Genomic DNA, 21,215 nt, shown 5'->3' on the forward strand with positions numbered 1-21,215 from the left:
GATGCCGTGGAACGGACACCAAGCAAGAACTGGGCCTTAGAGAGGATCTCCGAAGCTCTCAGGTGTTTCCATCGCTCTCCACTGAAAGAAGGAGTTACTTTTCGAAATTCGAAAAAGATGTGTTCTGATCAGATCTTTGAATCGTGACCTTATTCTTCTAGTCAGAAAAGAGCTCCTCTCAGTTTAGTTCTTGTTTTCAGACCTTCCTTTGATGACATGATGACATTACTCCCTCGAGTTCGGTCATTCCGCCTGTATTCTCCGTGTAACACTGAGCAACTCTTTTCAGCAGTTTCTGTCCTCACTAGTTCACTTTAATGTAACGCAAGTATTTGCTGTGTGATGTGGTAAGGTATTCTGCTCGTACCGAAGTTTTATCCTGGTTGGCTTTCTGAGATGCCTCATGTACCATGGCATTGTTTGCAGTGGCGGATCTAAGGAAGGGGCCCGAGGGACCCTTACTTTGGGTTAAAAAAAAAATAAAATAAAATAAAAAAAGAGGAAGGAAGAAAAGCCGGCAGGGCATGCAAGATTTGATGAACTGACGATAGTAACATGTCCAAGTATGTAACAGACTTGGTACTTTTTGGTTTTCTTCATTGATCAATATGTCAGGTGAATGGAAGACCTTGGGACTAGGCCGGCTAGTTAGACCTCGTGGGTTTTTACAGAAGTCCTGATTTTGAGGCATCAATTTTTAATCCAACAAAGTTACAGCAGATCACCAGGGGATCTAAAATTTGCTCAATGTTATCAGTATCAATAGCAACCAGGACAGAGTCGCTGATAAAAATGAGGAGCTCTCTGACATGAAAGTGTCTTTTCTTTGATGGAGCTTTAGTCTCAGACTTGCTAAACGGTTATCAATCTACACGAGTCTTTGAGAATGGTCGTTATTCTGATATATCCCCCCCCCAACGCACTCACCACAAACACTTCATTGGTAGTCTATATTCCCATTTTATACTCTGTTAGCAACGACTGAACCCCCCTCCTCTCCCCCCGAAAACCATGTCATCCCTCAAGAGTTTGCAGGTAAAATTGACCTGAAAATTTATGCTCTCATTCATTTGGAGTTGAAGGGAAATGTGCTCATTCGCTCTCGTAGTTTCCTTGCCAAATCCAATTTAAGATCGTAGTGGTTGAAACCTGTAGCTGTCTTCACACTACAATTTGGTAAGACTCCTCATTCTTTTTGGTGGCACATATCCCTGTAACATACATAGAGGAGTAGCCCCTGCCAGCCCACAGCTTGATTCTCAATTCACCGAATCAAACTGTTGGATCGAACCAAAACTTGTTATAAGTACAAAGTATTTAATTCCAAATCTCCTGCCTTAAAAACTTTCGTTTCCATATTTAAAAATTATAAAACACAAACGTAAAATACATTTTTTTTAGTGTTGTAACTTCAAAGACAACAACTCAGTTATTAATTAGAAAACATCTACATTACATTCTTACCTATTCTATTAAACTGAAAAAGGGATTTTACTATCACAAAAACACCCCGTTACCCGTAAAATAATTTTGTACCATAGCAATTTGAAGGCTATTACTTGATTATGTTCTTGATATAAAATCATCAGCTAAACTGGAAGAAAAAAATTACATGTTAGAGTACGCACTTTGCCTAAATGATTTCCTAAGTTAAGGTTACTTCCCACCTTTGCGGGTGCCCTTTGGGGAAAATTCGTATCCGAATGGTATTACTAATACAGCTATGACTGCCCGAGCCAGACCTACGGAATTGCTCCGTTGGATGATCATGTATGTGTACATATCATCATCTAATCCACTTTAAGGCGGCATCCTAACATATGAGTACGACAGAGATCAACAACGTTTCCCTCAATCCCGTTGTTTTCCTAAGTTCCTATTAAAGAACTGAACTCATAAATGTACTAAAATTTCCTCTTCCACTGAACTTCATACAAGAAGGTGCGGGAAACAGGATTCTAATGAAAAATGAGCGGGAATCTGGTCTCAACACCCCCCCCCCCATCCATCCTTCCTCCCCCCCATCCAGACCCTGTTCAAAGTGAGGCTACATTTTTCAAGATAAGCAAACAGTGAGGTGACTCGATAAAATTTCCCGAACTTATGAGTCATCCAATATATTGACAACATATTTGAACGTTAAGTCAAGTACATGTGTATTCAAGTTGGGAAACTATGTGTCAATATTGGTTAAAAACGAAGGTATTTAATTAATTTACCCTACTCGACCAACACTGTTCAAATGCAGGACTCACGCTTAAAGGCCAGCAATCATTTGTTATAGGTAGGTGCAAATTTAACGACCAATTGCCTAAATTTAGATAGATTTTGCTTTTTGGATGTTTCTCGGATTTCATTGACTAATTTCCACCGGGTCAAGACGTCACATTTTTACTTATGTATTTTGTACCCTTCCTTAACTTCATTCGCTTGCAGTTTATCACTTCCCTTTATCGGAATAGTCGCTCAGATCTCCGTGCTTATCTGTTTAAGTTACCAAATTTTTTCTAGCTTTGCATTATTCAATTCTTATCTCTTCAGATTTACCGTTAAGGGAAACATCTCCGTCAGAAAAAAACTGGTTTCCGTGATTTCCCTTTCTGTTATCACTGAAAACTTTCCACTTGAATATTCTCTTCGCATATCGTTTTTTTTTTCTCTAATTGCTGCTTCCTGTTCTCTGTTATCACACTAAGCTTGATTTGAGGCCAAAACAAAGGTAAAAATACGAAATATAACACTGACAGATATTAGCTACGTAAGTAATCAGGAAAAAAGGCTATAAAACGGGCAATTACGGAAATGCTCGTTCATTCATGGCCGCTGTTCTCCTCAGAGAAGGTAAGGCCGATGTTTGACGAGGAGAATGGCTGTTGTTCAGTTGTGTATTTTAGCGCTGTTTGTGGCTTCCAAAAAAAGTAGCAATATGTATAACATGTATCCCAATATGATCATGTTCGATGCCAAAGGAAATTATAATGTTTCCTACAATTACAATGAGTCTACGGACACATTGGAGTTTATGGTGCAAGTAAGAACCACAGGTTGGGTTGGTTTCGGTGTTGCTGAAGTAGCATCAAATAATACGAATTCCTGTGATGTGGCAATAGGAGGAGTAACAGAAGACGGAACAAGCTATCTGAAGGTAGATCGGAATAACAAAATTTAAACTACCTAAAGGACAAAAGAAAAACATCGCGAAATTCGATTTTATATTTCACGTCACGCATGTTACGTTTTTTGTCTGATTTCTTTCATTTTCCCCTAAAAGTTAAGACACTGATTTCTGATCGCGAAAATATTTAAAATTAAAGTGACAAACTCATTTACACAATTAACGTGGAAAATTTTTGATTTATTCCCATATATGGTCTTCATTTAAACAGAGGTGAGTGCTAGTTTTATAACAGAATGTTAACGTACTTAAACCACAACAGTGGAACTAATGGAGGGGGACGGGGGGCGGGAGCCCGGTAGAAGAGGGAGGGAAGCGGGAGAACAGGGCGCGGGAAGCGGGATCTACATGAGGGCGGGAAGCGGGAGCAGAAATAAATAAGGCAATAGTTTGTTGTTTATAACGAGGTATTATTCAGTCAAAAACACTTATCAAGCAAAGTTTTAAAATTTCCATTTAACATCCACCAATGCTGAAAAGAACATTTCGGAGGTAAGAAAACGTTAATTTGTACTCGGGCTAGAAAAAACAGAATTACTTCCGGTGAATTTGGAAATCCTTTCAATTTGATTACGTCATAGGTCATGAGATAGCATGACAAATGAGACATGTACAGTGTCTGGTAAGCTGTAGCTGTCGAAAATCTCCAGCAAAGAAAGCGATTCAGGGTCATTTAGGTCAAATGTCGTCAAAGACAATATTAATCGGCCTCAGTATTTTTCGTTTTGGCCACGAAAACTCCTTTCATGGAAGATCTTCTTGGGAGCTCGCTCCATGCGACTGCAAATCCCAAATAACTGAGGATTTTGCCTCGTGGTGCAAACTTGTTTCAAAGGAATGCCGCTTCAGTGAGGGCGCCGGAGACTGCGGAGTGGTTTTCCTTTTCGACGCAATTTTTTATTTTTAACAATGTTAAGGCACTTCCCATTAGAATAGGGAGTCAAACAGCATGGCAAGCCATCAGATTGGATTTTATAGACAAAAAAGACAAAATGGTAGCTAAAGATTACGAACTATACGGTAGGTGTTATTTCCTGTGCTGACTGTATTATACACGGTAATTTAACATATCATGGCTAGAAATCGAAGACATCATGGCGGCTAAGCATGCGCATAAAAGACAAATTACGGAGTTTAAATATGGCGGCTGCATAAGGCTTTCTGTGGGAAAATTTTGAAAATCAGACACAGTAATTTTCTGGAAGCGTGTACTAAAAATGCCCTCGTCTGAAATGTATTAGAAGAGTGTCCAGATCACTCACCTCCGTTCTCAAACTCTTACGATTTCGCTACGATCTGCCCCAGTCGAAGAAACTTTAAACCTTTTTGGTGCACTAAGTGTCTTAAAATGGCTTATATTGGTCAGCTAAAGCTTCTCCTGCAGCCACAACAAGGGTTGTTACTGGGATAACTGTGGTAGCCCAGTCATAAAATGCCTTTGTTTTTTTGTCGTCTTTTTTTTTTTTTTTTTTTTTTCCTCCGCCACAAAATGGAAAAATTGCGCAATAGTACCCAGAGGTCATTGGGCCCTCAACACCATGACAACTAACTGTGATCCAATGAGGTGTTCACATGCTGATCACGCATGTTATCTTGATGATGATTGACGTTGTCATGCACGGACAGGGCCGGGTCACATGACGAGCACGAGATTTTTGCCCATAAAACTCTTTTGTCAGTTGTTTTGTATTTCAACGTGTTTGGATTACGATCATCTGGAGCAATATAGCGCAAAAGCTCAAAATACTTATAGACGCATGCACAAGTCGTATTGTTCGCGGCAAATCCACACAAAAAGATGTTATTCAGCGGTAATTTTGGAACGGACTGAATCGCGAACGCTTGAAAGCCATGAAAGCATTGAATGCCTTGTATGTCTTGTATGCTAAGTATGCCAATGTCTTAGTTGAAAACGTTAACTCGTCGTAAAAAGCAAAATCTGAAATCTGAAACCAAACTGCATATACTCTATGCAATCTATTGAACAACACTACTACCGCGAGACTGAAGAACAAAATTCAAATGGATGCAAACTGCTTGTGAAGAAAGACGCCATGTTGGATTCACTTGATGCCAGGGAACGTAGCTACGATAACAGTGCGAATGGTATTAATTTCACGATCAGAAAGGTGAATCTTATGTTTGTTTTCATTGTAGTTGTATGGATATTCTTTTTTAATAAAAAAATGATCCAAAGTCCCGTGTTTTTTATGTATAATGTTATTATGTTAAGTATTGTTTACGCAATTGTCTTGTCACAGGCGACCCAAGGTCACGTCTCCAGAAAGAGCCAACGATTAATTCACGAACGCGTCACGCGTTGTGTGACTCAGGAATAGTTATGCTAGGAACCGTTGAAAGGAATAGTATAGGGAACGAAATATGGTCGATTAACAACGATAAGTATTTCGAAATATGAAGATTTTTCTCGTAAAATCAATAAAACTTACTCATACCCTGTGTATCCGTTGTAGTTTCTGGCGATTGTTGCTGTTTTCAGCTTGCCTTACCATCACTATTATTCACGTCATCTACTTTTATTACATTGGTAAAATCTGTACAGACATCACACCAACCAACTATGTTGAAGGCTTGAAATTATATTACGATCTATTTTTGTCAAGAAATGGGCCAGGAATTTTCCACAATAGTGCAAATAATCGTGAAGGCTGATCGCGGAAAAGCGATCGCGTGACGCTCGGTAAGCTGTAAGATGACATGTTATTATAAACCAGACGTAAAAACTCTTCAGATTCTCAGTCTACATTTTGTATCCACTCTGCAGTCTATATTTTGTATCTGGTCTGCAGTCTGCTGTCTACATTTTTTAATTCGACATTTTCATTCTTTCCCGCGTTAATAATCTTCTTTCCATTTGTAAGAATGTAGACCACTTACAATGTTTCAAGTAATCCACCCACCCTACAAAAAATAACTCTTGCATGCATAGCATGCCTATGTTTTGAGACAGGTGTATGCCCTTGGCCAGACTTGAGCTCACTATTTCAGTATACTAGTCCGACACACGTAGTATCACTACACTTGATTCCACGGATCCAGTACCATCCAGGTATCCCAGTTACCCTGCTCACAGGGTCTAGTTTTATCAATTGCCCACGTCTGTTCGATCTCTTCGAAAGCCGACCTTCTAATTGAAGGCTATTTGAAGTCATAAAAGTGTGAATCCACGCTGCCAAACGACTTCCAAAAGTCAAAAAAAAAATTTTTTCTTAGGGGTCTTGTTCCCAGCAGAGACGTTGACTCAAAAACTAAAATTATAAGATCTGAAAACATATCAAAGAACTCTTCGATCGCCATTTTGTAAAAACAAACCTAGCCTGTTATGGACAATACCGCTACAGGGTAGCTACTGAAGGCTCAAAGATTGACATAGATTGCAGCATTGGCGCGAAAATAATTTGACTTGAAAAACAAAATAGTAAGCTTCTTACTTGGACAAGATTTTAACAGCTTCTCAAGCAATATCTCGAGAAGAAAATAATAAAGAAGTTATCAGCACTGCAAAATGTCTGATACACCTCCATTTGATTCATTTTTAAAATGGAAGTTGGGGATTGAAAGTCCCTCTTTAGCCTATGCTGCCAAGACAGTGACAAGGAATATCATCTTAGCTGTGGACGTACCCTACCCTTTACTGAAATTGTGGCATGATTTTATCAAGACACAGAAAAATGATAGAAATCACACCTATGGCAATGGAGAACCATCTTGTTCAACCCCATCAAATTTGCACATGCATGAGTCAAACATGAAATTATCTTATACTTATGTTGATCTGTTTGATTACTCTGTTCCAGGAAATGCATTTGTAATTAGCAGTGATGAAAAAATTAGACTAGAAGTTAATGAATCTTTTAGAAAAATTTGTCTATACAGATGTCTAAGCACAGTTTCCCATGACAGTATCTTACGGGTTCTCTCTCTAGGTTTTCAAGTCAATGAGCTCCCGCCAGGGAATATAGAATAGGAAGATTGCAGCAGTGATTGTTGTTGTTGTTGTTATCTGAACGATAGCAACCGTTTGATCTCTGAACAAGATGGCTACCGAAGGAATGGCTGTGTCAACAACTATAAGCGATATGTTAATACCGAGAACCAGTAATCCACCAAAAGCTTGCACGCATCGTAGCATCTTTGTTATCTTAATTAATCCTCAAGAGTGCACTTGGACTTACCTTAATGGCGAACATAGAGAGCTTGAATGAGCCGTAACTTGCACCACTGGCCAATCCAAAATTGAAGACGATTTTGTAGCAGACGACCTGTATGGTTCCATTTTGAATCAAGTTTTGAACGGCAGCACTGCTACAGTTTAGGGGGTCTTGCGGCTCCGAAGTCTATTTGCGTTCGAAGCAGCCTTTCGAGAGGTCATCTTCATCGCAGTCATAACTTACATCCAGCACAAGGAACAGCCAAAAAACTGTCAGCACAGCGCCAAACATCAAATAAAACAGCATCAAAAATCTGGTTAGGACCTTGGATAATAATTCCTCCTCTGCTGTTAGATCAATGTCTTTAAACAGCCACCTCGCTTCTCGAGGACAACAAGTCTTCTTCTTCTTCTCCTTGAATATATCGGAAAATGCATTTGTGGCAACCCAGCGACTGATTTGATCAAATCTTCTTCTGTAAAACACCTTCATCACCCAAAAGACGAGGATAGGAATGTAAGTAACGAGAAGAGGTGGCACAACCAAAATTTTACCGTACACGTCTGACTTCATTATTTTATCCTGGCTGCAAAACTGATTAATTTACATTCAGAGAATTTGAAAATTATGAAGAAATGATCAAATATTCATACCCCTCGTTCTGAAAACGAGTTACCTCGGAGATGACCTACTTACTCCTGGGCGAGACTGGTTAATGAATGAGGTATTGTGGTGAGGCATATGTTGATGGAAGTTGTATTCCGTAGACGGAAGTCGCATTGTGGATCATGAACGGAAGTAGTCGCGCATTCTACCCCTCCCCACTCAGTGAAAGTCAAAATTAATTTCGATGAAGCTTAGAAACTCACGTGGAAAGAAATGAAATGTTTTTTTGGTTTAATAAAAATAATAACCTCAAATCCCATTTCCAAACTTCTAAAGATGCAACTTGAAATGTTCACACCTAGGGGACCCGTAGCGGGTTCATTTCAACACACGCTGTGACCACGCGGAAGAGCATCAGAGGCAGCCATATTGGTAAGCCGCGCATTTGCGTTCCTCTTCAGTTGGTATAAAGTAATCATTGCCATATCATTGTGATTTTCCTCGGGAGCTCTTCAACATACAGTCCAAAAAGCAATCATAACAGCCAAGATAGTCTCACTTAATTTTTTTTCGAGCTCTAATATTTCGGTCCAGACTTGAGGGACCCTAAGGCTAGCTCGAACAAAAACAGTGATGCTTATCCGGTAAGTACAAAATGCAGACTGTAGACTGCAGACATACTATGGTGGCCGAGGGCTGTCACCCAAAATTTTACAGTTTTTTTAAGATTGACGCGCGCTTGGGGAATAATTGTTAAATATACCTTGTAACGATTGAAATAAATGGAAATAAAGTTCAGGTCCGCTTTCTAAAAGACAAAACTGCGGTTATGGAGATACAACATTTGTTTTAGGAATGAACTAAAACAGCCCAATAAGGTATTTCTCATAAGGGCGATTTTCTGTTGATGACTCACAGAAAGACACAATGAAGAGAGAGAGAAAAAAAAGAGACAAGAAATTAGTACTTTCTTCTCTGATGGCCGTGTAATTTTTATGCAGATGCAGAGGGTAGTGAGTCAGTAGAATACGGTAGTTATGTCCTCTCCAAAACCATCCTTCTTTACTGTTCTGCAATATTCTCGCTGACCCTTTCACTTAATTAATGCTTGAAAACACACTTGAAAACAACGCTTGAAACAGGCTTGCACTTCTTGCACAGCTGGCTTCTTCATTGCAAGAAGAAAAAAATAAATAAAAAGGGGAAAAACCCTTTCCAAGTTCACTGTTCTTAGCAAACTGAAAACATCATTTTAAAGCAATGTCAGCTCTGTCACGTGCATTAAATTCATTGACCAATCTAAGGTCCGATATCGCGCTTGGCCTGAAGGCCTGGAACAGGCCACTCTTCTTGAAACACAATGGGCGTGGCACGCGCTCTGTTCCCGTTTTCCTATTTGACGGCCAAAAAAGAAAAACAAACAAGATGGAATGCTCAAATTCAATCGGTTCTGTTTCAGTTACAGATGTGTACTATACATTTCGTGATTGACATCTCATGCCCCACCTTTGAAGATTAGAAAACATGATAAAATCTTGCTTTGAATTACCCACACTGGAAATGATTTCATTCACTCGATTGCAAACATTGTGATTACATCAAGTTAGACAAGTCATTCTATATATTACTGAGCACGTTTCAACTTGTCACCCAATCATCTGTATTTCTCTGTAAACGATATTTAAAGGTTCCCACTTCGAACAAGGTTATCCTTCCCCCCACGGAAAAGTGTCTCCGTGACGGCTGATTCATTACCGCTTGTCGATGCTATTTTCATTAATAAACTTATATCTTGTTGCTTCATTATAAACCACCATATGCATGTCATGTCTCTTCTATTAAATCTCGTTTTAGCTTTAAAGTAGTCCCATTGAAGGCTCCATGAGGCTCTACTGTTGAAATATTCCGTAATAAATTAAAGACGTGCCAAATTCAGAATTCAAGATTTCCGTAAGAATCTTCGTTTTCGTAGTGTGTCTCATAAACATAATCTTTGTCCACAAAGGTAATACCAACCTCTTTTGAACTTGCTTTAGTAATATGTCTTCGTTTTCGTGATGGGTCTTCGTTTTCGTAGTGGGTCTTCGTCTTCGTAATGGGTCTTCATTTTCGTAGGGGGGGTCTTAGGTCTTTGTTTTCGGGGTCTTCGTTTTCGTAAATACCCACGAACTCTCTAGCCAAATGTGCAAAGTTCATACTAGTTCTCACGAGATAACAAATAAGCCATATGTGAGTTCAAACTTCGAAAATACTAGCAAAACTGAGACAGCCGATTTAACAACAAACTATGATGCTGAGACGAACACCTCACTGGCTGAAAAAATCAAGAATGTTCGTGAACACAACTTCGAAGGTGGCGCTAACAACAGCGAAATGGATAAGGATACTGACAGAAACAACTTGAATAATAAGGTTGAATATCTAAGCTTAGCTCTTCCGTTAAATATACTGTTTCTGTTATTGGTTTTTATTAGGTTCAGTACTTGTAAAGTACGATTTGGTATTTCTTACACAATCACTATTATTATTGTACAAGCGATCGTGAATACTCTTGATGACTGTGATCTACTAGAAAAAGTTGTCAATATGACTAATGTACATGAACATAATGATGTTATAGTGTCAATAAAAGTACAACAATTCAGATCTCGTTGTGCAAAGTCTGTATATTATAATCGTACTCGTGTTGTGTGTGAATGCCAATATGGCTATAAACGTGATCGTGGACCAAGCAGAGTATGAGTTAAGATGTTAAAACGTCTCTCTCGAAAAATTAGAAAAATGCAGAGTTATGTACGGAGCCGTTCAAGTAAAAACGTACCAAAGTCATCGACAGTCCATGATCTTATTAAAAATAATGCAAACATTAAAAAAGTACATATAAAACAAGAATCAGGTTTGTACAAAAAATGCGAAGGAGATATGTCTACAATTCAAGTAGAGATAAACATGGAAAGAAATATCTCAAATACTGAAGGTTCTTTCTGTGTAATTTCCCGTAAAGTGAGTACAAGGGTGTAATTCACAGAGCAACTGTGCAAAGAACAAGCTCTATAATGATATATAGAAAACCCTGTTCCTTGTATGCACCATATAGTCAAGGGGATGTTGTTGTATTTGGACAAAACGCTGGGCAACAATGTGTTGCAATGAGTTTATGTGCATTAATATACCACAATATGAAGGGAATAGGCAATCCCGATGACTTGAAACAAATAATGTTTATTGGAAATCAGCTATATAGCTGTTTGTCACAATTATCAAGACAATCATGTTTACTGCTAACAGATTTACCATCAATGCTCAAAGTACTAGAGGAAGATTACCAGCTAGAATACAGTGAAAGTTACCTTGGTAATGTCCACGGTGAGCCTACCATTGAGGGATATCAATACTGTATGGGCCTGAAAAGAGCTTTTGAGTCATTGATATCAGAACAATAAAGGTCATATATTTTAACAATTGGATGTATTGCTGTGGGTATTAGTTACTGAACTGATAATGGCCATTTTAAAGTGTTTGACTCACATGCTAAAGATGTTTATGGTAAAAGTCACACTCGAGGGACATGTGGTCCATTAGATATATCTTCTACAGACAATTTAGTGCATCACTTTCAAAGTTTAAATGGAGCAACTGATCCGTATGAATTAAAAGATTTACAAATTACAAAATATGATGTGGCAATAAGCAACAATGTAAAAGAGGTATTAAAGAGATATCAGGTTAACACAAGTGTTATAAAGACCACTGTTTTGCAGTAGTTCTTCATTCTATGTTACTCAATCATTTCACCTTGTAGTTACTGGAACTCAAATACCTTAGATGCAATTATTGAGAATGGATCTCAGCTTAACAATACAATGCAGAGTAAGTACTGCTTAACATCTGTTACCCTGCCTGACAGTGTTACAATTTTTGGCACTAACATAAATGTACACGTCAATGAAGTAAGTTACAGAGAATCAAGTAATTAACTGAAAGCAGAATACCTTTAGAGACCTTGATTTTAAGGAATCACACTGGGAAAACAGGCTTTTTATCAACAAAATACAAAAGTAAAGCAATTGTTTTCTCTTCTGACATATGAAGACAGTCATTCACCTGCAATGAAACAGACAATACACATCCGTGGTGTGGATAATCTAGGAGAGGAAATTAATAATACTATTCAAATAAACAGGAATGTCAGACTATGGAATATGATATACAATTTATCTGCTGTTCATGTAAAAAATTACTGAAATTGAAAGGAAACACATCATGAGAAAACACAGAAAATACATATGTATGACAGCATGGAACCTGTTGCCAAAAAAAGGTTTCTAGAAGACATTAAAAGAAAATATTCAACAATGGATGCTAGAAAGAAGAAAGAATTACTTTCCCAACCCAGTGAGAAATCAGTGAAAGCCAGATCAATTAAATTGTGTATTAACCAGTTTAAGAGGAAAATAAGAGAAGACCCTTATTTTATATGTACTGTCTGTAATCGAATACTTTATAAGAAATCAGTAATAACATGCATAAACAAGAAGTACCCTTGCCAAACATATTTCAATATTCAACAGACAATTGATGGAAAACAGTATAATATGCAACACATGTAATTCAAAGGTCATAAAAGAAAAATTACCATGTCAGGCTGTAGTGAATAATATGTATGTGGATGAAATACCCACAGAACTATCCTCGTTAGAAAAACTATAGAACAAATACGAATAGCTTAACAAATAGTATTTGAGAAGATTGTGGTCATGCGTAAAGGACAACAGAGAAAAATTAAGGGTGCAATATGCAATGTACCTGTAGAATGTGATCAGACGTGTAATAAACTCCCTCATCCACCTGACAGATCTTGTATAATAATACTTAAGCCTAAAAGACAGTTAAAATCTAGAGGAAATGTTTATTTTCAAGCATCATGACCAGAGTTAATACAGCAAGTTCTTAACTGGCTCAAAGTACATTATCCATAGTACAAAGATATACTAGTTGATATTAACAGTATTGATAGCAACCTCACAACTTTATAAAATGATGCAAACGCTAATAATACACATCAACAAGCTACATCAAACAATGTAACAACAGATTTTGAGCCTACATTGGAGTATGATGCAAGAGAAAATGATAAATTAAATATAGTAATGAAGAAGAAAATGATGACCCCTTAAATGAATATAGAGCTCCAGTGTACGAGACATGCTTTGATTTATACGATTATTACAAAAAAGGTAATTATAAAGGACTACCAGTAGTTTAAAACAACTTTGTATAAACATATGTATTTAACTGTGTTATGCTAGTAAATTAAATATGTCAAAGAAATATAAAAGTATAATAAAGTCGATCCGGCCTTAAGGACATTAAAAGTAACACGGCAAGACTGTTACGAAATCTGTTCGTCTTGAAGACGGGCCTAAACTTCCATAAGTTTCTTAGGATCAAGGTACATGTGTTACGAGCAGAATCAAGGTCATGGAGCTTGTTCTGTTCGCGCTTAATAACTTTCTTAAGTAGTTTATCAGCTAGTTCCTATTTAGACCGGCATTGAAGACGAGCCTAAACTTCCATACGTCTCTTAGGATCAAGCTTAATGTGTTTCGAGCAGAAGCAAGGCCATAGAGCTTGTTCTGTTCGCTCTGTATAACTTCCTTGACTAGTTTATTAACTAGTCCCTAGTTAGACTTCCATTGTGGTTGACCCATGAATGGTAAACAGATATGAGTTAAATTTGCCGTTCTCGATAAAAACTAGCTGTCTGGCAAGAATAAAACTCTCACCACAAAAACCCATCGCAAGAACAGTCATCACATGGCTATTTGTGTCAGTGCCCGCACCCATAGCCGGAAATAAACAAATCATAGTCAGTCACTAAAGCATATTGTTTCATCAACTGGTTCAGATAATTACTCCAAACATTTCTAGAATTTGAAGTCTCTACTTGAGTGGTGTCTATACAGATGCCGCAGCACAGTTTACTAAAAGAGAACGCTGCGGGCTATCTCTCTGGGTTCTCAAATCAATGAGCTCCTGCCAGGGAATACAGATTAAGAAGACTCCTGTAATAATTGCTGTTGTTGTCATCTGAACGATAGTACTTATGTGACCCAAAAAAAAGATGGCTACCGAAGGAATGACTGCATCAACAACTGTGAGCGATATGACAACACCGAGAACCAGTAATCCACCAAAAATTTGCACCAGTCGTAGCACCTTTGTCGTCTTAATCCTCAAGAGTGCACTTGCACCTACCTTAATGACGCACAGAGAGAGATTGAATAAGCCGTAACTTACACCACTGGCCAATCCAAAATTGAAGACGATTTTGTTGCAGATGACCTGTATGGTTCCATTTTGAATCAAGTTTTGAACGGCAGCACTGCTACAGTTTAGGGGGTCTTGCGCCTTCCAACTCCATTTGCGTTCGAAGCAGTCTTTCGAGAGGTCATCTTCATCGCAGTCGTAGCTTACATCCCGCAAGAGGAGCTGCCAAAAAGTTGTCAGCGCAGCGCCAAACATCACATAAAACAGCATAAAAAATCTGATTAGGACTTTGGATAATAATCTCTTCGCCGCTGTCAGATCAATGTCTTTTAACAGCCACCTCGCTTCTCGAGGACAACAAGTCTTCTTCTTCTTCTTCTTGAATATATCGGAAAATACATTTGTGGCAACCCAGCGACTGATACCACCCAGTGGAATTCTGTAAAACGGCATAATCACCCAAAAGACAAAGATGGGAATGTAAGTAACGAAAAGAGGTGGCCAAACTAAAATTTTACCGTACTCATCTGACTTCATTATTCTATCTTGAGCTGCAAAACTGATGAATATACATTCAGAGATGAAGCAATAAAATATTTAGACCCTCGTTCTGAAAATGAGGTACTTAGGAGATGACCTTCTTACTCTTGGGGGAGACTGGTTTGGGGCGGTAGTCATCGATTTTTTGCTACTCTTCAGAGATACGCCAAGGTACTGAGGAAGAAGACTCTTTCGGCCGGGCGTCTCAAGGAGTTGGGGGTGAAGTCAAATTCAGTGCGTGTGCAAACCAAGTAATTAATGGATTCCTTGTTTTCAGGCTTAGTTCTCAGGCTTTTTCTATTGTTATTCGTTTCAGTTAAGTCTCACTTTATCACCTATCAAATGGCCTATATCGTTACTAAATCGGTTAGTTTTTTTTTTTGTATGCTCGGAATCGTGCTTGATTATGTCCACATCCCCAATATAAGGTTATTTAACATAAGGGTATCGTCTGAGTTAAATACCTCGTAGCTTATTAATCATTTTTCCAGCCTTCCTTACGATCAATGTAATTGCCGATTATCAGTTGACACTTCCATGTTACGGTCGTTGTTGCAATGTTAGTGAATATATATTATTGATATAAGGTTATTTAACATAAGAGTATCGTCTGAGTTAAATACCTCGTAGCTTATTAATCATTTTTCCAGCCTTCCTTACGATCAATGTAATTGCCGATTATCAGTTGACACTTCCATGTTACGGTCGTTGTTGCACTGTTAGTGATAGTTCCTTCATTTGTATTATTTTATCTTCGATACGTTAGTTACGTTAGCTTCTATTTTCGTCTTGTATTTCAGTTCGAACCGGCGTACGGTTGACATCATACGATTCACTACTAAGCTTACAGCACGCGATTCATTTAACTGATTTTTTATGGAACATTGGTCTCTGTCAATTAAACGCTATTTACATCGTAGTCAGAAATTCCCACTGAGCCTAAATCATTGTTACTACAATGACTCGTCTTCTAGGAAAGTTTATCTCTCAAGCAGAAATGATCTTTAAGTACCTTTGATGCTTGTTTTCATCCTCTCGGTCTCTTTTATTTCACCACTGAATTGTTTTTCATTTGCTTCAGCTCCTTTAAATTTCCCCCTCTCCTCAACTATCCCACGCGCTACCCCTTCCATTTCATCTTCCTATTTCCTCCTTCTCTCCCCACCCCCCACGAGCAGAGTTAAAAATATAAACACTGGAACATCTTATACTTCTTCCACTGTTTATATATTTTTACCTCTACAAGAAAAAGAAGTCAATTTTTTTTCGTTCGCTTCGGTTTGTCTACATTCCCTCCCCTCCGCTCTCTCTCTCTTTCCTCTTCTTTTCCCTTTCCCTCCCTTCTCTACCTTCCCCTCTCCTCTTCTCCCCTCCCCTCTCCCCCTTTACTGAGTGGACTTTTGCATTTTGTTTCAATCTTTCTTCTAGTGACACAAGTGAATACATCTCTTTTTTAAAACATTAAGAAAAGTAAACAAACTGCAATGAAGTCTTTCTTTGTTTCTGCCATACTAAGCAGAAATAAAGGAGAAGGAATATCTAGTGAGCCAAATTGCACTTTTCACACTTGTGTCTTTTTAAAGGGAACTGTTTCAAAGTCGGATTCTGTTTCATATGCATCTTTTTGCTTGCGAGTTATTAACCATTGTAACAAATGTGGAATTTCAAGTTACTTTTGCGAGACACGTTTCGGCGCGCGATCGGCCCGCTCAACAAGGGAAAAATGTTTTAAGCTATTTTGCCGTTGTAACATCGTAACAATTTCCACAAGTTTTGAGCCTTACTTTTCTTCGTTATCGCAAAATCCAAAATATGCTAAAGCCTGCAAAGCTTCTATGAAGGTGTGCCAAAATGCTACAAGAGGCATTTTGAGTTCTGCTCTCCTTGCGGAAAAATGGATCTCCTTTGAATAAACGTCACAATCAGAATTTTTTTCATAAGCGCACGTTCGAACGATTATGCGGCAGTGATGGCCATTAGTCGGAAATTACGGAAATTTTAGACTTGTGTGACAATGATTGCATATTTACGTCAAAAAGACTCTTTTTGTTAGGTGTTTTTTTCACTCAGATAGCCATGTAACTGCTGTGTTCATGGCATATTTATTTTTTTAGTAATGTTGCCTGGCAACAACAGTGCCCACTTTGACTAAAATTATCATGTTTATTCTGAGAACTTGTTTAAAATCGTTTGATCATTTCACTCCCAAGATCTCGTTAGTAACTCTCTTTACTGTCTACCATACAATGTTTATGATGTTAGTTTGGAGAATTTGGTTCTGGAGGAGTTACGAATACTCTGGTTAATATTTTTCTTTATTCTCATCACTTGTCTGCTTGGTATTGAATTGATATTGTAAGAAGAAATTCTGTCTTGGTCACTCGTGGGAGTGAAAGGGTACCAGCATACAGGTACACATAGAGAACTTCAAGAGGCAGATTTCTTTACGTGTAATAATTGCCTTGCTACCAACATGTAGCTTCATATTAACTCAACTGGTTTCAGTGCTCAACAGTTCAAGAGGCCTGGAAAACCTGAAAAGTCCTGGAATTTTATTTTGATTTTTTCCGGGACTGCAAAGTCCTGGAAAAGAGACTACAGGTCCTAGAAAGTCTCGGCAATCTGCCTAACTCAAGCAATAGAGTTTTCAGACTTTACGTTATAAGAAATGTCGACTGTAAGGAGAATTGATTTCAAATCTTGGGAAAAAAGTCCTGGAAAAATCAATCTGAGTCCTGGAAAAGTCTAGAATTAGCTAAATTTGTTTCTGAAAAATGGTCTGAGCCCCGTCTGCAATGAAAACGTAACTTAGCTTCCAAGGTTTACTGATATTTCTTTGTCACTTTGTAGATGGGTACAAGTGGCTTGTCCACGATTTTCCATTGATTGGGGCTACGCTTTCCTAAACCTCTACTGTCACCTTACGAGGTAAAATAATTGGATTTCATTACTATCAAATCCAGTTGAGCATGTTAGCGAAAATCATGAAAGCTAAGGTTGTTGTCATCTGCGGAAGGCAAATGTTCAGATACATAAAGAAAACCGAGAACTTGACGGTTCTCGCTTTCACACAGAAACCGATATAAATAGTTTTATGAGTAGCAGTATTTGTGTTTCACATCTTTCTCCAAAAACTTTATGTTTTCAGTTGGAAAACAAGGAGAGGAGCATGGGACCGACTTACCTCGTTCACGCTGCGTCGCAAGGAGAAACTGACGTCAAAATATCACTTTGCTCTATTTCCCTGATCGAGGCCTCTAAGGGCCTCGAGGCTGGGCGTTTGCTTAAAACTGTAATGCTTCGGTGAAAAATTATAGTAAGTGCCCTAGCAATACCGTCTTTTGTGTTAGGAAAAGTGAGAAGAGGCCTCATTTGTGAAGGAAATGTTATGGTTTTTAGCCAACACTTGATAGTCTGTTGCTTTTGGCACCAACCTCCCTAGGAAAGACCTACGCCTCGCATGAAGAATGTTCTGAGGCAAGACATTGATAGTGTAGTGGTCTATGACGCACCGACCATGGTAAAGTGACCATCTATCTCATTTAATTTCTGTAAGTAAAAAATCCCGGACTGGATCTGTATCGAGGTGGGGCTTACGGAAAAGTAACCCCCGAAACCATTTAATTCAGGTCTTTATTCTGTAACGAAAACTTCATATAGATATTCTCTATTTGCAACATTTTGAGAGTCTAAAGAACCACCTGACCCTTTAAAACTGTCTTTCAATGGGCTGGAAACTTGACCATGGGAAAAAAAACAAATAAATAACTAGGCCATTAACGCAAACTCACGCTACGAGTTTCACCAATATCTGCTTATCTGGTTGTTGCATAAAAAATAATTTTTCGAGTCAAGAGTAGCTACTGTTTTAGCTCGTAAAATGTTCAGACTATTTGCTGAAAGGTAAATTGTGCGCTAGGAGCCTGGTCCCAGTTGTTCGGAGGCTGATTAGCGCTGACCCAGAGTTAAATTTTAATCCGGGATTCTTTATTCCCATGTTCAAAGAGCCTTTTTGGACTAATTTTCCCTATTCTTTTCAGAGCATTGAATCATCAATTTGTAGACAAAAACTATTATGCTGAATTTTCGTTTAAATCTTTCAGATCTTAAATTAGATTTCACACTTACTCTGGGTTATCTTAACCCAGCTTTGAACAGCCCAACCTGGGTTGATAAGCAAGTTTCAAAGTGTGGTCCCCGTAGCTTAGTTTTCAGTGCATGGCATCTGAAGACAATTTTCGGAGGTTAGGTTATATAGTACTCGTTGTAGTTTTAGCCCTTTAACCCCTAAGACTGACTAGCATCTAATTTCTCCCTACAATATCACCACTGAATCAAACATGTCATGAGAAAAATGGAAAAGATCAGCAGCTAAAGAAACTCTTGACTGTTAGACAAATTCTCCTTATCAACACCTTGGTAAATGTACTGAAAACAGTATAGAGAATATGAATACTGATGTTTGGGTGTAAAGGGTTCACCCTTTAACTTGCATGAGTGATCAAGACAGAATTTCTCATTACAATATCAATACAATGTCAACCAGATAAGTGATGAGAATAAAGAAAAATATATATTCAGGAGTAATAAGTTGATCCAACATTAAATTCTCTGAACTGACATTATAAGAATTGTATGGTTGACAGTGAGGAGAATTACAAATTTGATGTGGGAGTTAAAGAGTTAAAAGGCGATCAGTGACAATTTTGTTTATACTTTTTCATGGCGGAGAACATTACGACTTCAGCCCGGATTATTTGTGACTTACTGAAATGGGTGACACTGCTGGAATTTTTTACTCGAAGGCTCGGTTTATTCCTTTGGGCATTGCTTTCGGTGGCTGCCGAAAACGTGTCGAATGATTTCGGTTTTATTCGTTTCGAAAAAGGTGAGATATTTTGGAAGAAGACCAAAGGAACTGCGGAAGGTACTTCAAAAGACTTGGACAATAGTGTAATTAATCTACCTTGCGCGAACAGACTTGTGATCTTGTATCCTTTTGTTTACATTGTCTTGAGATGAATGAACTCGAGATCGATAAACTGCGATCATTTGAATGGATTTAGTTTCTATTCACGGTGTATTTTTAGCCTTAATATGTTTTTAGGATTAAAGAGCGTCGCAAAAGATTTAAAAATGGATCTTGGACGAGTTGTTGTAATCACTGCGAAGAGCAAAAGCGAAAATAGTTTATCATTTCGAGCGCCGATCGTTTTGTTTTGATCCGAATGAGTGCACTTGAATTAAACTACTTCTTTATTATGTAAATATTGCGTGTCATAAATAGTGCTCGTGTTCGCGCGCTGGCGGTTCATTCTTTCACAACTTTCGTCTTGTTCGAATGAACTTGTTGTGATCTGACCGTGTTGTTTATTGTCGCGATGGAGTTTAGTGTTGGCGATTCTGTCGAAGCTGTCGATCAGTTAGGAATTTGGACAAAAGCGAAAGTTGTCAGCAAATCGGACAACGCAATTGTTGTAAATTTTCCTCCGTGGAGAGCCGAGTGGGATCGGGAGATCATTGCCCCGTCCGAGATCAGGAAAGTAACGCCAGAAGAAACGCTTATTCCACGCCGTTTTGCAAACAACAAGGTAAGAAGTTGTAAAGATTACTTTTTTAGAAACGATCAGCCGATCATCGATCTGTACACATGGCACGGTTTTCATCGTTAGTTTGTTTTAGTTTTATCGTGCGTGAAATAATCTTGATTGTTTATTTACTTGTTTTCAGTTTCCAAACCTAAAGAAGCTATTCCAAGGTGATGTTGTTTATGTTAACGGTAAAGAATTGAAGGTTTTGCGGTCAGATCCTATCAGGAAAGTGGTGAGTAACAAAGGCTATCTTAATTCTCCTTTTGAGAAAACAATATTTAACCTTTCACTCGTAAGATCTAGAGTACAATTCTCCTAATCTATGACCATACAAACCTTTGTTGGCTGTTCCTGAGAATTTGGTGTTACATAAAAGTACTATCCCTAGTTGATAATTTTCTAAATTCTCATCACATGTCTCCTTGACAGAGTATTGAAACTGTTAGGGGAATTTATTTGCTTGTCACTTGTTGTGAGACAGTTATTAATACGAGGTCTAACCCAAACTTTGGTTTTACGTGAGTAGTGGGCCTCAGGGATTCTCTTAAAGAGGGTTGATTTGTTTAAAGAATTGTCTTTCTACTAAAAGCTTTTGAGCCTTTTGACACTTTTCACAAAAATAAATGTTCAGATTAAAAGGTTTGACTAGAGATATCAAAACTAGGGTCTGAGCCATGATTTGCCATACCTGAAGGCTGAGGCAGATACACACATGAGGTTTGGTAACTCACAATGTGATGCGAAAACCAGATCCAATAATTGTTTCATTATATATTTTCTCAAACAACATGCAAAAGAAGATCCTCCCAAAAGGTTTCAAACACTTCATGTACAAGGGGCTTGGAAACTAGTCAGAATTTG

General features: G+C 38.2%; 2 protein-coding genes and 2 pseudogenes across 2 annotated transcripts in view; 2 read left to right on the forward strand and 2 right to left on the reverse strand.

The window, feature by feature from the left end:
- Positions 1–7,118: 7,118 nt before the first annotated feature.
- LOC136279211 (uncharacterized) lies at positions 7,119–7,920 on the reverse strand (annotated as a pseudogene).
- A 2,214-nt stretch (positions 7,921–10,134) lies between these two features.
- On the forward strand, positions 10,135–10,928 carry LOC131782018 (uncharacterized; annotated as a pseudogene).
- A 1,490-nt stretch (positions 10,929–12,418) lies between these two features.
- Positions 12,419–14,760, reverse strand: LOC131793995 (uncharacterized). The gene has a single exon (XM_059111487.2). The coding sequence runs from the start codon at positions 14,758–14,760 to the stop codon at positions 13,912–13,914; it is 849 nt and encodes a 282-aa protein (XP_058967470.2). The 3' UTR covers positions 12,419–13,911.
- A 4,810-nt stretch (positions 14,761–19,570) lies between these two features.
- The window catches only part of LOC136279161 (uncharacterized), a 15,408-nt gene continuing 13,763 nt past the window's right edge, over positions 19,571–21,215 (forward strand). Inside the window, exons 1-2 of the mRNA XM_066162689.1 lie at positions 19,571–20,354; positions 20,494–20,586. Coding sequence (XP_066018786.1) covers positions 20,145–20,354; positions 20,494–20,586 — 303 coding nt within the window. The 5' untranslated portion in view covers positions 19,571–20,144. The remainder of the gene's footprint in view (positions 20,355–20,493; positions 20,587–21,215) is intronic.

This window comes from Pocillopora verrucosa, chromosome 2, assembly GCF_036669915.1.
Source record: "Pocillopora verrucosa isolate sample1 chromosome 2, ASM3666991v2, whole genome shotgun sequence".
Classification (NCBI taxonomy): Eukaryota; Metazoa; Cnidaria; class Anthozoa; order Scleractinia; family Pocilloporidae; genus Pocillopora; species Pocillopora verrucosa.